The sequence below is a fragment of the Psammomys obesus genome, unplaced genomic scaffold (genome assembly GCF_907164565.1).
Source record: "Psammomys obesus unplaced genomic scaffold, mPsaObe1.curated_primary_1811, whole genome shotgun sequence".
Lineage (NCBI taxonomy): Eukaryota > Metazoa > Chordata > Mammalia > Rodentia > Muridae > Psammomys > Psammomys obesus.
The window spans coordinates 5,897,657-5,912,450 of NW_026596088.1; the positions used below are offsets into that span (position 1 = coordinate 5,897,657).

At 49.1% G+C, this 14,794-nt stretch overlaps 1 protein-coding gene across 2 annotated transcripts in view; it reads right to left on the bottom strand.

Moving 5' to 3' along the window:
- Scnn1b (sodium channel epithelial 1 subunit beta) overlaps positions 1 to 6,252 on the bottom strand; it is a 23,346-nt gene extending 17,094 nt beyond the window's left edge. For both annotated transcript variants that reach the window (XM_055627565.1, XM_055627564.1), the window contains exons 1-2: positions 5,942 to 6,252; positions 1,421 to 1,688 (exon numbers count right to left, since the gene is read on the bottom strand). In XM_055627565.1, coding sequence (XP_055483540.1) covers positions 1,421 to 1,688; positions 5,942 to 6,252 — 579 coding nt within the window. The remainder of the gene's footprint in view (positions 1 to 1,420; positions 1,689 to 5,941) is intronic.
- Positions 6,253 to 14,794: the final 8,542 nt, after the last annotated feature.

Sequence of the window (14,794 nt, forward strand, 5' to 3'; positions counted from 1 at the left end):
CCTACGAGTACACACAGAGATGCACACTCACAAGCACACACAGACAGAGACACACAGACACACACTCAGACACACAGACACACACACGGACATGGGGCTCACCCCAAGAGCTAGTGGACACATAGGCTTGGGTTAAATTTTCAGATGGGTAACTGTGACCATACCCTAAAGTGTGGCATCCGCTCCTGGGCTCCGGGCCATTTGTAGGTTTGAGTGGGGATAGTGTGGGCTTGGGAGGCTGTGACTATCTACCAGTGCAAGGCAGACAGTTGCCCCCCTGGAAACCGCACACCCCGTCCTTGCCGATGTCTGAGGCTGACCCTCAGAGTAACCAGGGAAACGGCTGACAGTGCAGGCCTCGGGCCCAGCCCCTGAACAGCCAGCATCCTTGGACTCTCCAGGAATGAGGCCTGAATCACCCTCTGAATTGTGACCTGGCTCTGACAGCACCTCAGCCTCGTGTGGGCCGTGGTTTCTTGGCTGACTACATCCTCCCTGCTCAGGTCCTCGTGAAACTGACATGTCATTGGAGGCTGCTTCAGACCTCTAACCCACATGATTATTTTAAGGGTGAGATGTGACCAGGCGAGATAGTCCAAGGCGTTTGGCTGGCTCTATTGAGAAAGAGGAACTGTGGGAGAGACTGATGTGATGTCATCGGGGAGAGAACAAGCTATGGCCTGAGACGGAGAAAGGTTGGTCATCATGAGAGCACCTGAGTGCCTGGATGCATGGATGAGTTCTGGACGGTTACACAAGCCAACGACTCCTTGCTTTCTTTTTGTGAACTAGTTTGAGCTGGACCACTCTCATCTGCGAGTCTTGACTAACAATGCCTGCTGTCTCTGCTTTTGAAGAAGAGCATGCAATTCTCAGGGAGCAGTCCAGCTGGCAGAGTGCTTGTAGCATAAGCAGGAGAACCCGAGTTGGAGCCTCAGAACCCACATAAAAAACCCAGGTGAGGGCTGGAGAGACTGCTCAGCGCTCAAGAGCTCTTGTTCTTCCGGAAGACCCAGTTTTGATTCCCAGCACTACACGGCGGCTCACACCACCTACCCCTCCAGTTCTGGGGGACCCAACGCCCTCTTCAGACCCCTGTAGGCACCACGCACTCACATGGTACAGAGACGTACATGCGAGCAAAAACACTCCTATACATAAAATAAATCTAAAAATAATTAAAATACAGTCTTTGTTTGTAAACTCAGAGCTGGAGAAGTGGAGACAGGCAGAAACCCGGGTTGCTGGCCAGCCAGCCTCGCCTAAGGAGAGATGCCTGAGGCTGTCCACTAATCGACCCCTGACGGGAACACACGAAAATACACCTGCACACCCCCTCAAATTTTGGCAGATAAATAAAACAGGCACCCAGGTCCCCTCAGCAAATCTTAGGTTATTAATGAAAGCAGATTGAGCTTACCAGCCTCATGGCCACCTTGCACTCCTGGGCATGGCAGGTGCTTCCTGGGGCTGGGCTGCTGCTGTTGTGGCCATCCCCAAACAAGCTGAGGACCACCGGGTGGTCAGGGTTGCGTTCATCGATAAAGACCAGAGGTGTGTGGTTCCAGATGCTGAAGTTCAGGGTACCGGTGGTGTTGGGGTGGCTGGGCTCTGGAGCCAGGATCCTGTCCAGGACGGCCTCCATCAGTTCGTCCAGGTCCTTCAGCAGGTGCTTGACCTTGGAGTACCTGAGTGGGGAGAGGTTGGGTCAGCTGGGCGAGAGGCCTCGGCACAGAGTGCAGAGCCGGGGTCTTCTTGCACCCCAGCGTATTAAGAACTTGTCATCAAAGCAGGCGCTGGTGACACACACCTGTAATCCCAGCTATTCTGGAGGCCGAGGCAGGAGGAGCATAAATTCAAGCCCACCAGCAATTTAGTGAAATCAGGTGATGGTGGCAGAGACAGCTGTGAAAGCCCATTGTATGATCATGTGTCATGAGTCAGATGTGAAAGGCGTTCTTTCTTTCTCTTTTTCTTTTCCTTCCTTCCTTCCTTCCTTCCTTCCTTCCTTCCTTCCTTCCTTCCTTCCTTCCTCTCAATTTTTTTTTTTTTTTTGAGACAGGATTTCTCTATGTAGCCCTGGCTGTCCTGGACTCGCTTTGTAGACCAGGCTGGCCTTAAACTCACAGCGATCCGATCCGCCTGACTGCCTCCCTGAGGGCTGGGATTAAAGGTCTGCTACCACTGCCCGGCAGAGAGGTTTCTTTTGTTTTGCTCATAGTCACAATTCTCTCATCCTCCCGACCTGCAGAGAGGGAAACTGACTCTTGGAAGCCATTTTGACTTCTTGGCTGAGCCTAGGGATAGGGGGCAGGAACTCAGGTTTGGTGGGCTCCAGCAGCAGGAGGGAAGATGTGTCAGAGAGTCTCCCTGGAAGCCTCTCTCAGCAGAGACAGAGAGGCAGGGCAGGTCTGGGATCTGAGGACCAGGACTAATTCAGGATGGAGGGCTGGTAGAACTGGAAGGGTGGCTTCTCTGTTTTCTCCCCAGCACTCCACACCAGGGGCTCCATGTTGGAAGTGTGACCAGTCCCTGTGAAAGGGCTGGATCCACAGGAGAGAGGGCTACCCATGCCGGGCATACATGTATCAGGCCAGACAGGCCAGCCGCTGGGAAAGGGCTTTCTGTGGGAGGAGGGCAAACTCAAGAGGAGGTGCAGAAAACAGCTTGGGCTCAGCAGGCCGGCTCTGTCCACAGCACCAGGCTGTCAATGCACAAAGAGGGAGGAGAGTTGGGAAGGGTGCTGGTCTCCTGGGTGGTTATGTCATTCCAGGGCAGATGCCCGCAGGGGCCTCTCGAGTTGGCAAGTCTCTGTGCGGGCTCTGGGTTCAAATCCTGTCATAGCACTTAAAATTCTGAGTGGCCTTGGATAGCTTAACCCTTCAAGGCCTGGTTTTCTTTTTTAGGAAATGGGAAGTTACTAATAGGTGTGAGCTCCTGTGCGTGTGTACACTTGTGGGGTGTGCTCATGGAGGCCAGAAGAGGGCATTGGATTCCTTGGGACTGGAATTATATGCTTGCTTGTGAGCATTCCGTGTGAATGCTGGGAACAGAGCGTGGGTCCCCTGCAAGCTTTCGTAAGGCCTGGGCCATCTCTCCAGCCTCTGCTGTTTTTTTGACAAGGTCTTGCTTGTAGTCCAGGCTTGCCCTGACCTCAAGGTCCACCTGCCTAAGCCTCTGAGGTGCTGGGATTACACGCTGTGGTCCAGGCCCAGGTGACTAATGCCACGGTCCTCTTAAGGTGCCCCAAGAGCTGCTCAAGCAGACAAAAACCCTATAAAAAGATTGGCTTTCTAGGGGCTGGGGCGGCAGCCCCACTGTTAAAGTGCTTGGTGCGAGGACCTAAATTTGATCCCCCAGAACCCACGTAAGCGGATGAGCATGGTGGGCTGCAGTATAGTTCCAATGCTGAGGATGAGTGGGCCAGCAGACTCCCTGGAGCTTGCTGGCCAGCCAGGGGGGTCCAGTCCCACAGAGAAACCCCCGGGTCAAAAAAACAAGGTATGCTGCTCCTGAGAAATGACCCCCAAGGCTGACCCCTGATCTCCACACACATGCAGCCACGTATGTGAATAAGCACACACACAAATACAAAAGCCAAATGGACTTCTGATGATTAGGAAGGTAAACACAAGACTTCCCAGAACTTTCCTCTGGACAAGAATATCGTCTATCACCCAGCCCTTGAATTTGCCAGGCTGTTTGCCCCAGGCCCTTCGCACATACTGTGTCCACAACTCGAGCAGCAGCTCCGTCCCTCCTGGCTAACTTGTACTCTTGCCTTGGGACGGGTTTTTTCCTTGACTGGCCACCCATCCATCCTCAATTCAGATTAGACGGGGTCTATTTGTCTTCACAGCCTGAGGCCTTAGCATTGTGTGAGGAAGAGGCAACATGGCAGAAGGTTTAAAAGGTGACCCTTCTGGACCTGGAGACAGGTTCTAGGTTTCCCACCCTGTGTGACTGAATAGGTGTGCTCAGCCCTCTCAACCTGTATCTCCTCACCTGTGAGCTGGGGTTGCCACAGCAGCTCGCCTCCAGAATTACGCCAGTTTCCCACAGCATAATCAGCATGGGAGAGGGAGCGGGGGTCGGGGGGGAGCTTTTTAATCACCAAAGTAATAACTCCATGTTTTTGGAAAAGCCTTTTTTTAGGTCTTGAAATTTAAAGAAAATTATTGTTTTATTTCATGTGCACGAGTATTCCATCTGCACGTGTGTGCACACACCGAATGCCTGCTGGCGCCCGTGGAAGACAGAAGAGGGTTTCAGGTTCTCAGGAACGGGAGTTAGAGATTGCGAATTGCCTATGGGTGCTAGGAATGGAACCTGGGTCCTCTGGAAACCTGAGTGCTCTTAACCGCTGAGCTGTCTCTTCGGCACCAATATCTGCCCCCCGTTAATTGTTCTATGATGATGGGCATTTTGCCTGTGTGTATGTCTGTAAATCATGTGCAAGCCTGGTTCCTGAAGAGGGCAGAAGAGGACATTGGATCCTCTGCAGCTGGAGCTACAGGCTGTAGTACGCTGTCATGTGGATGCTGGGATTTGAACCTAGGTCCTCTGGAAGGGTAGCTAGTGTTCTTAACTGATGAGCCATTTCTCCAGCTCCAATATGGGAAAAAAAATCCTAATGTTTGTTTCCTCTGACAGGTTATATAGAGGGCAGGGACTTGGTTCTGTTTATTTCCAGCATGTGGAGGAGTGTCTGGCGTACAGTAGATGCTCAATAAACACAAATGCAACATATAAATTCAGCGTTGCTGAAAGCAGGAACTGCCACACACACACACACACACACACACACACACACACACACACACACACACACCTGGCTGTGCAACCCAGGCTGGCCTGGAATGCCTCTGTTTCCAGATGCTGGGGTTATAGGTGTGCACAGCTGTATGTGGCTTACGGACATAGATGTAGGCAAGGGCTGGAGAGATGGCTCAGTTGGTAAACTGCCTTATACACAAGCACGAGGACCCGAGTTTGGTCCACTGGTGTGAAAAGGTGTGGAAGAATGAATTTGTAACCCCAGGACTGGGGATCGAGAGAGGGGGGGGTTCCTGGGACTAGAGGTCAACCAGCCTATCCTAAGTAGTGAGCCCAGATAATCGTAATGATAAACCCTGTGCTCCTCCCACCAAGGCTCAGGGGTCAGCATGGTCGAAGGGGTGGAGAGATTATAAGAGCCAGGGGGAGTCCATGTCCAACTGGACAGCATTTGCTGGATGCGACAGCACAGTGGCACACATGGACTCATAGCAAGGGCGGCACAAGATCAGGCCAAGAGCCCAGCCTGGGTCAGGGAGGGGCTCAGACAGTCTCACCCCTTCTCCCGCTGAGGAGCTATAGGAAACTAATGGCTGCTGGGGGAGGAAGAGTCAGTTTCCTTCAGGGATTTGGACCATGAGGGGGTCCTCATGCTCCAATAAATGTTCCTACATCCATGCACATACAGGAAGCACTCACTATACTCAGTGGGCTTGAAAAAAAAAGAGAGAGTGGGCACATGGAGTTGAGAGGGAGAAGAGGTGGGAGGGGATAAGGGAGGAGCCAGAGAGGAGGAAGTGGATGGATTTTAGCCAAATACATTATATACAGATATGTCAATGATATTAAATAAAATATTTTTTAAAAGAAGGTGGACAATGCCCAAGGCACAACGCCAGAGTGCCTTGACTTTTTCTCCACTCCAAAACCACATAGATCTAGCCATCTTGTGGTTCACTTTCAGCCCAGGAAGCTTAGGACTTTTACGTCCTTACATGTTGCAAAGAGTGAAAGCAAAAAGGGAAAGAAATGAAGGAAAGAAAAAAAGAAGGAACACAACAAAAGCACTGTGAGAAGGAAGGGGAAAGTAGGGAAGTAAGAGAAGGAAGGGGAGGTTGGAAGAAGAGGGTGGATTAGAACCAGCTTTGCTCCGGGGACCACCTACTGGAAGGGGCTGGAATTGCAGACGGTGACCGCGGGGAAGTTCATGGTCTTGAAGCCCATGGAGAGCGAAACGCTGACGTCCCAGCTCAGGTAGGTCTGGATGAAGACGCCCCACTGCCAGCACACCAGGCAGGCGAAGAGCAGCGTGAGCAGGAACCACACGGCCTTCTTCTTGGGCCCCTCGCAGATGATGCGCTTGGGGCCGTGGGTGTTGGTGTTGCTGCAGTACCACAGGAGCAGCTCCTTGTAGGTGTAGCCTGGGCCCTTCTGCAGCCGGTGCAGGCACTTCAGCAGGTACTTCTTCACCGGCATGGTGGCACCTGCTGGGACACGGGACGCCGTCAGACAGGGCACTGTTGAGGAGGTCACCGGCTTGGAGACCAGTCACACAGACCAGCCCTCTCGTCCCCCATCCTTGGTCCACCATCAGTGTACCTTCCACCTGTCTCTCCAGCCAACAGAAAAGCACTTAACTGAATGATTATAGCACGATTGAGCTGGTGTTCCTGGAGCTGAGTTTGGAGTCCTAGGCATGCTAGGCAAGCTTCGTGGGGGAGGGAGAAAGAAAGGCAGCAGCTTTTGGATCTTTAACAATGCCCAGCGTGGCACCCAGCTCTCCACTGAACAGTCAAATACAGCAAGCCAGGTGTCCCTATCTGCACTGTCCAAGCATGTTCACACCCACTCGGCACACAGTGGCATAAAAGGAAGGGACCAGAGCACCAGGGCCGTCTCTATGGCCTTCATTCTCTGTGGCAATCAAACTCCATGGCCTCCCAAGCCATGTAACTACAAGGTGAGTATTCAAACATCGCCCCCATCCAGCCCCTCCACCTCCCAACTCCTGCAGCACCCCTCAGCAGGCCTGTCCTCTGCTCTGAACAGTGGCAACTGCAAGAGTGCCCACGTCTGAGTGTCTCCTACCATTTGCAGCTGCTCTAGATGTCACGTTCCTCTCACATAGAAGTCTGTGACTGGTAAGTGCACAGAGAAGGAGGCCGGCCTGTCTGGAACCCTCCACTACCCCAAGGCTTCAGAAACCGGCACACTAGGTGCCGTTGAGTTGCTGTGGCAGAAAGAAGCCAAGAGCATCTCTTGGGTCTTAATCTTTCCCATTCCCATTTAGTCTTCTGGTCCAGTCAGGAAGAAAGTTCAGGCTGCACAGGTCTCTGATCCTCGATGATCTCCTAGCTCAACAGTGGGGCCTTGGGCTTAGGATGCAGTCAGGCACAGCGTCCAGTTAGAATAATTGACATATGTGTTTTCATTGGGTTTGTTTATGTTCTGCGACAGAACCTAGTAGTTCATGCTGGCCTCAAGCTCCCTATGCACCAGAGAATGGCTTTGAACTCCTCATCCCTCTGCTTCAACTTCCCATAGTGCTGGGATTCCAGGTGTATGTCACCATACCTGTCCTTTAATTTATGCTTAATTTAATATAAATTTTTATGGAGCTAGGGATCAAACCTAGAGCATTCTAGGCCTGTGTTTTGTCACTGAGCTTTATCCTCATCTCTTTTACTATTATTATTATTATTATTGATTAAGTGTGCAGACAGCACACTGCTCACTGGATTTGTTTTTAATTCACATTTATTTATGTGTGTGTGTGTGTGTGTGTGTGTGTGTGTGCATGCACATTTCTGTTTAGGTCTGAGGAAAACCTATTCTTCCTCCAGCACTGTCTACCCTGTTTTTTTTGAGGCAGGATCTCCCCCCTGACCTAGAGCTCTCTGAGCAGGCTAGGCTGGCTCCATGAATTTGCAGTCTCTGGATCCTTCGTGCTGAGGTTATAGGTGTGAGCCACTGATCCTGGTTTCCTTTGTGGGTTCTTGGGATTGAATTCTGGTCCTTGTGCAGCAAGCACCTGCAGTCCCAGTGTTGTGAAGGGTAGGGACAGGAGGTTCCATGGCCCTTGCTGGTTGCCGGCCTTAGCTCCAGAGTCAATGAGAGACCCTGTCTCGGGGTGGTACACCAGACTGACACACCTCCTCTGGCCTTCTCTTGGGTGACCACAAAGGGGCATAATGCATACATACTCATACTAGACACACACATGTACATATGCACACACATATACACAATAGTAAGAGACCATAAATGGCAAACGATTAAAAAAACACATCATAAAAATATTATGAACAGAAGAGACATATTTTAGTGTCTTTACTCGCTGGGAAAACCAAATCAAAACATCATAGGACACCACTTCCCACCCATGGGAGAGCCAACAGCTCTGGGCTGGTAAGGATGTGAAACATGCAGGGTGGAAGCTGTGAGACAGTGACGTGGGAAGCAGTTGGGTCCTGCCTTAGTGTTTCTGTTGCTGCGATGGAGCACCATGGCCACAAGCAAGCTGGGGAGGAAAGGGTTTAATTGGCTTACGTCACCACATCACCACTGTTCATTATTGAGGGAAGTCAGGACAGGAACTCAGACAGGGCAGGAAACTGGAGGCAGGAGCTGATGCAGAGGCCATGGAGGGGTGCTGCTCACTGGCTTGCTCCTCATGGCTTGCTCAGCCTGCTTTCTTATAGACTCACTAATTAAGAAGCCCTAAAGGCTTTTTTTTTTTTTTATGGCAGAGTTTCACTATGTAGCTCTGGCTGTCCTGGAACTCACTTTATAGACCAGGCCGGCTTAGAATTCACAGAGATTTGCCTGCGTCTGCCTCCTGAGGGCTGAGATTAAAGCCACCATACCTGGATGGAGACGTTCCTTTTTTTTTTTTTTTTTAACTTTTTATTGATTCCTTGTGAGTTTCACATCCTATGCACCACAGTCTCGTTCATTTCCCCATCTCCTCATATCTGCCCTTTGCCCTTTTCTTAAAATAAAACACACACACACACACACACACACACACACACACACATAGAAAATCTCATCACGGAAGCTGTAGTATGTCACAGTGTGTCCCAGAGTGTCCTCCTCTGTCCACACATCTTCACTTGCAAATGTTCGTTGCAGTGAGTCGTTGGTCTGATCCTAGATCTCTGGCTTCTGTGACACCATCAATATTGGATCCTCACCAGGACTCCTCCTGGTTGTCCTGTTGTTGTCCTGTTGTCATGGAGACCCTGCAGCTTTAGACCGGCAGGATTGGTCGTTCACTCATCCCAACTGTTCTCAGGTGATATAGATTTTGGGGTGGGCCAACTCAGAGCCCTGGACCTCAGTCTGGGTGGTAGCTGAGCAGGTCATCATGCTCGCTCCCTTATCCTCACCACCAAGGCAAGCTCTCCAGCACAGCTCCAGCTAGGCCACCCGCTGCCAGTACAGGCAGGAGGCAGGGTCAGCTCTCCTGCTCTCATACCCTCTAGGACAGTTCACCAGCATCCATGCCTCTAAGCTCCATTGTGTGGCCCACAGGGCCTACTCACCCAAGCTCTGCAGCCTTTGAGGGGCTGGGCCAGCTCTCCTGTTCTGACACCTTTGGGGCTGGTTCACCCACAGCCCCTCGTCCAAGGGGTGCTGCTGCTCAGAATAAGGTGAAGGGCCCACTTGGAGGCATTTTCTTAACTGGGCTTCCTTCCTCTTAGAGGACTCCATCTTGTGTCAAGTTGACACAAAAATAGCTAGCACAGACTAACAAATTTGAATGGCTGGGGAGATGGTTCAGTGAGTAAGGGGCGCCTGTTGTGAAACCCAAAAACCTAAGTTTAATCCTCAGAACCCACATGGTGGAAGAAGATATCCGACTCTTACATGCTGTCCTGTGACCCCCACATACACATACCATGGTGCCACCCACACAAACATTAAAAATGAAATAAAATTAAAATAAACAATCCCCTAAAAAATCAAGTTGAATGACATCTCTCGTGATTCAACATTTTCAATTTTATGTATCTGAGAGAACCTAAAGTATGCATGCACACAAAAACATCCATGCCTCAGGGAGTGGACAAGGCCAAAATAAAACAAACAAACAAACAAACAAACCAACCAACCAGAACAACAACAAAAAACCAAACATGCCTCTTCATAGCAGCCTTATTCTTGATAGTCTCAAAGGGGGAAAAAACTGTCCAAACTTCTATCCATTCATAAAAGAAATTGTGGCATATCCATAGTGGAATACTATTTGGCAATAATCAGGAATCAATGATTAATACACAGAACAACATGGATGGCTATGTACAATTATTATGCTGAGTAAAATGAGCCAGTCTCAAAAGAGAACACCTTGTAAGATTCCCTTCTGGAAAGCCCTGGCCAAGCTGAACTCATTTATTGAGACAAAAAGCAGACTGGAGACTACTGTGTTTTAGTGAGGAGAGGGCTGGCTAGAAAGTTTCACGGAAGAGTCTTCTGGAGATGATGGGCAGTTTTAGATTGGCCCTGGGATGATGACTAATTTGGGTGCATTAATCTGTTAATCTGTATTTATAAAGACTATAATTAATTAATTTACTATACTTATGGACCTCAGTTTTCCTTTCCTCCTCTCCTCCTAGCCCTTCCCCCATCCACTCCTTCTCTTCTCTTCAGAAAAGAGTAGGCCTCTCACAGATATTAACCATCCCTGACATATCAAGTTGCAGTAATACTAGGCTTGCATCCTCACCTACTGAGTCTAGATGAGACAGCCCAGTAGGAGGAAAGGGTCCCAGAAGCAGGCAACAGAATCAGGGACAGCCCCTGCTTCTACTGTTACTTGAAGACTAAGTTATACAACTGTAGCACGGAGGGCCTAGGTCAGTCCCATGTAGGCTCCCTGACTGGCAGTTCAGTGAAGACTATTTTTTTTTAAATTAAAAAGAAATACTTGAGAGAGATAGAGATAGAGATAGAGATAGATAGATAGATAGATAGATAGATAGATAGATAGATAGTATGTGTGTGTGTGTGTGTGTGTGTGTGTGTGTGTGTGTGTGTGTGAGTTTAGATGTCAGATCTCCTGGAACTGGAATTACTGACAGTTGTGAGCTTCCACATGGGTTCTGGGAATTGAACCCAGTTCCTCTGGAGGAGCAGCAAGTGATCTTAACCTGTGAGCCATCTCTCCAGCCCCTAAAGACTATATTTTTTATTGTATGTAAACTATAGCTCAGCACACTTTGGGCAAAATGTGTCCATTGCCATTTCACATGTATGAGATTCTGCATTAAATAAAAAAAACAAAAAACAAAAAACAAACAACTCTAGATTTTTTTTTAACTGAAAAAAAAAAAAAAAAAAAAAAAAAAAAACTCCAGCATAGACATAGTTGTTAGAAGTGTCTCCCATTCTCCTAACTCATTCCATTTGTGGGTGTTTTATACCCAGCCCACTGCACTCCTCTTCCTGAGTAACTTCTTTGCTTAAGTGAACATCTGACTTTGTGATCACAATAAATTTCAGAAATTCTTTCATTCTTATTTTTGTAGCAAAACCTCAGATTATAAGAGGAACAAGGTACCAGCGCCTTGGGCTTGACACCTAATTGAAGGTTAACCCGAACATAGATTTGACTCTGGTTATTGAGAAAGTTTCCATGGCCATGTCCTTTCTGCAGAGCTGCAGAACATGACTGGGGCTTTGTTCTAGAGAACCAGACAGTACCAGGGCCGGGGGTGGGGTTGACTGTGCTAGGCGAGAGAAGCTGAAGGTGAGGCTTTGTTTCTAAGAGGTGAAGTCTCACTCTGCTCCCCAGGCATGTCTGGGACTCCTGGGCTCCGGGGAGCTTTCCACCACAGGCACCTGAGCAATGTGATTACAGGTGTGCATGGCCACACTTGGCTTAAGGGAGAGTTTAAAGGGAGGGGCCGGGATCTTTGGGCGTCGAATTGATTCTTCAGTCCACCTATTGTGTGCCTCCCAGCGCCTGCACCTCGGTGTCAGAGTACCGCAGCTGACTGAAGCAATCAGTGCTTCCTAGGCCGATGATCGATACTGGCTTTGTTGTAGGAGATACAAGGTGATCTTGAGCTATCCTCATACTAGAAAGAAGGGAAAATATCAAAGCCTGTTGGCATCTGTCAGAAGAGTGCCAGGGAAAGGTTATCACCAGCAACAGTGGGCCGCTTTAGGCTCCTTTACAATGTAAAAAAAAAAAAAAAAAAAAAAAAAAAATTATTAGAGCCGAATGGAGACACGTTGGGTACTGAAATTCCATGGGTTCATGAGGACATCAAAACCGGGAGGGTAAGTAAATTGGTAAACCCATTAGTAAATAAATGTCACCAATAAATGGGCCCCTGGAAGCTAGTATTCATCATAAACTCCCCACTCGTAGCACAAGTCTGTAAAGGACACCCCAAGGCCCGCTTCATTGTCTGTAATTGTGATGTCCTTATGCTAAGAGGAAAGTCTACATTCTTGTAATGTGTGTGTGCTGTGTGTGTGGGGTTGCAACCACCCAAGTGTGTGCCTGTGGAGGACAGAGGATGACACCTGGGCTTTCACTGAGCCCAGAGCTTGCTGGTTTTGGCTAGACTCGTCCCCAGGGCTTTCCTAGGTGTCTCCGTGCCCTAAGTGCTGGGGTTATAACCACACACCATGATGGCTGGCTTTTACATGGATGTTCAGAATCCTTATGCTTTCATGAATCATTGATTTTTTTTTTTTTTTTTTTTTTTTTTTTTGGTAAGGGTTTCACTGTGTAGCCTTGTCTGGTCTGGAACTCACAGAGATCCACCTGTCTCTGCCTCCCTTGCTGGGATTTAAAGGCAAACGCCCAGCATGACCCTAGTTTTACAGCCTTACAAGGAAATGAATATGTGATCCTAGTGAGCTGCTGTGCTATTAGGTCGCACCTCATCGAGGCTTTGCCCTCCCCGACAGCGTCATCAGCAGAGAGGCACGTGTGGAGAGCGTGAGCCTGTGGGACGTTTCCGTTGCACCAGAATACTGTGTCATATGTGCGCGCTTGCAGCAAACCGAGGGGAACCTTTGATAGCAGGGTTTCCTGTAAGTGTTTTAAGTTTGATTTGGTCCCCCCAAACAGTTCAATGGTCTCCGAGTCATCCTGCCGCCCACAGCTCAGCACAACGTCTGCCGAGTCCCTGAGGCGTCTGTGTCTGACTTGTGTAACGTTCAGCAGGGCATCAACTGGCTGTGGTCACTGAAATCACTGCAGCCTCAGCCTGAGAGCTGTGTGAACACGAAGTGGATAGGAATGTGTGTGAAATAACACGTCTGGAGCACTGGGAAATCCCTAATGCATCTTTCAAACCGTTCAAAAATAGGCTATTCTGTGAGCCTTTCAAAATCCCTTTGGCTAGGCATGGCTGTGTATGCTTTTAACCTCTGCACTCCGGAGGCAGAGGCAGGCAGATCTCTGGGGGTCTAAGGTCTACCGAGCAATTTTCAGAGCAGGCCGGGCAACTTAGTAAGAACATTTCTCAAAATAAAAAAGTAAAAAGACAGGGGCCGGGCGTGTGGCTCAGGGGTGGAACACTTGCCTAGCCTGTGTGTTTAATGCCCAGAACCATAGGAGAAGCTCATCTTCCCATATTTTCCCATCGGCTGAAGCACCTGCTGTCCAAGGACACAAGATCCCCTCCAGGGCATTTTTCCCATGTGTCTCTGTGTGTTTGAGTGCCGTCTGTCCTTTTAAGAATGCTGGACAGATATAATTATGCCCATTTCTCAGAGAAGGTAATGGGAACACTGAGGGGTGTGTGCATAGTCACAGTGAGTCACAGCCGTTCTGGAAATAGAAACCGCCATCGCTCATCAGCACTCTCAAAGGACACCTGACACCCAGCACCTGTTCCCGTGGGCATCGGGGAAGTAACAAATGTAGCAATGGGGCGGCGGCTTTCGTGTGCAGGTATGTGCCTCCTTCACCCAAGGTCTCCTGTGCCAACCTCTAGATGTTGTCCCAGAGAGCCCAGCTCGGCACTTGTGGATGGAAACAGTAGTAAAGGTGGCTTCCTGCGTTGCCTTCTGGGAGGGGAGACTCACTGACCACAGCTGACCTGATGAATGGTGTACAGTTAAGTGAGAGGAAGAAAGGAAGGAAGGAAGGGAAGGAGGAAGGGAGGAAGGAAGAAATGATACAGAGCGCTTGCATGTCAGTGTTCCAGAGGCAGAAGGCAGGAGGATGGATAATTTGAGGTCAATTGTAGAGTACTTGACTAGCACATATGAGGTCCTGGATTTGATATTTGATGCGGGTGGGGGGGAAGGGAGATGGAGATGGAGAAAGACAGACAGAGAGACAAAGAGACAGAAAGAAACAGACAGACAGACAGATGGACAGGCAGAAAAGCAGACACGCAGGCAGGCAGAGCAACATTCAGGAGGGAGAGGAGGCAGGGGAAATGTTTAAGTGCGTGTGTTCTATCTCTAAGGGGTTACTTAAGAAGGTTGGTAATATGACCAGCCTTCAAGGAAGGTAACTGCCTTGCCCAGCAAATCATTCCTTTCGCATTTCTTGAAGTTTGGGCACATGAGCATCCATCTTTGTACTTACTTCTTCAGCAACTATTTCTTAAATACAATTCTAGGCCCTGGGCCTTCCTTAGGGCTCAAACCTAGTAATAAATCTGTCTTTATGTCATGTGCATGCCCACAGAAGTCAAAAAGTGTGAAAAAGAGCAATTAAAGTTTAAACCTTATGCTCATCAGAGTCAGGCCAGAGAAACCATGCAGCAGTCATGAAAACATTTCGTTGGCCAGGGTCTAGGGAAAAGATCTCCTTTATGCACTAATGGGGTTTACATCGATGTACTCTGGAGTCATTACATTTCGGGTGAGACATACCCTGGTATTTGCACTTCTTGTGTGCTCAAGTGGATCTGTGTATAAGTATATGTGTACACTCAAAATATATGGCTGTTGATTGTGGTACAGATGCCCTCGGCCTAGAGACTACCTGTCCTACTTTCACTTCTGTTGCTGTGGTACGACACAGCTTAGGGGA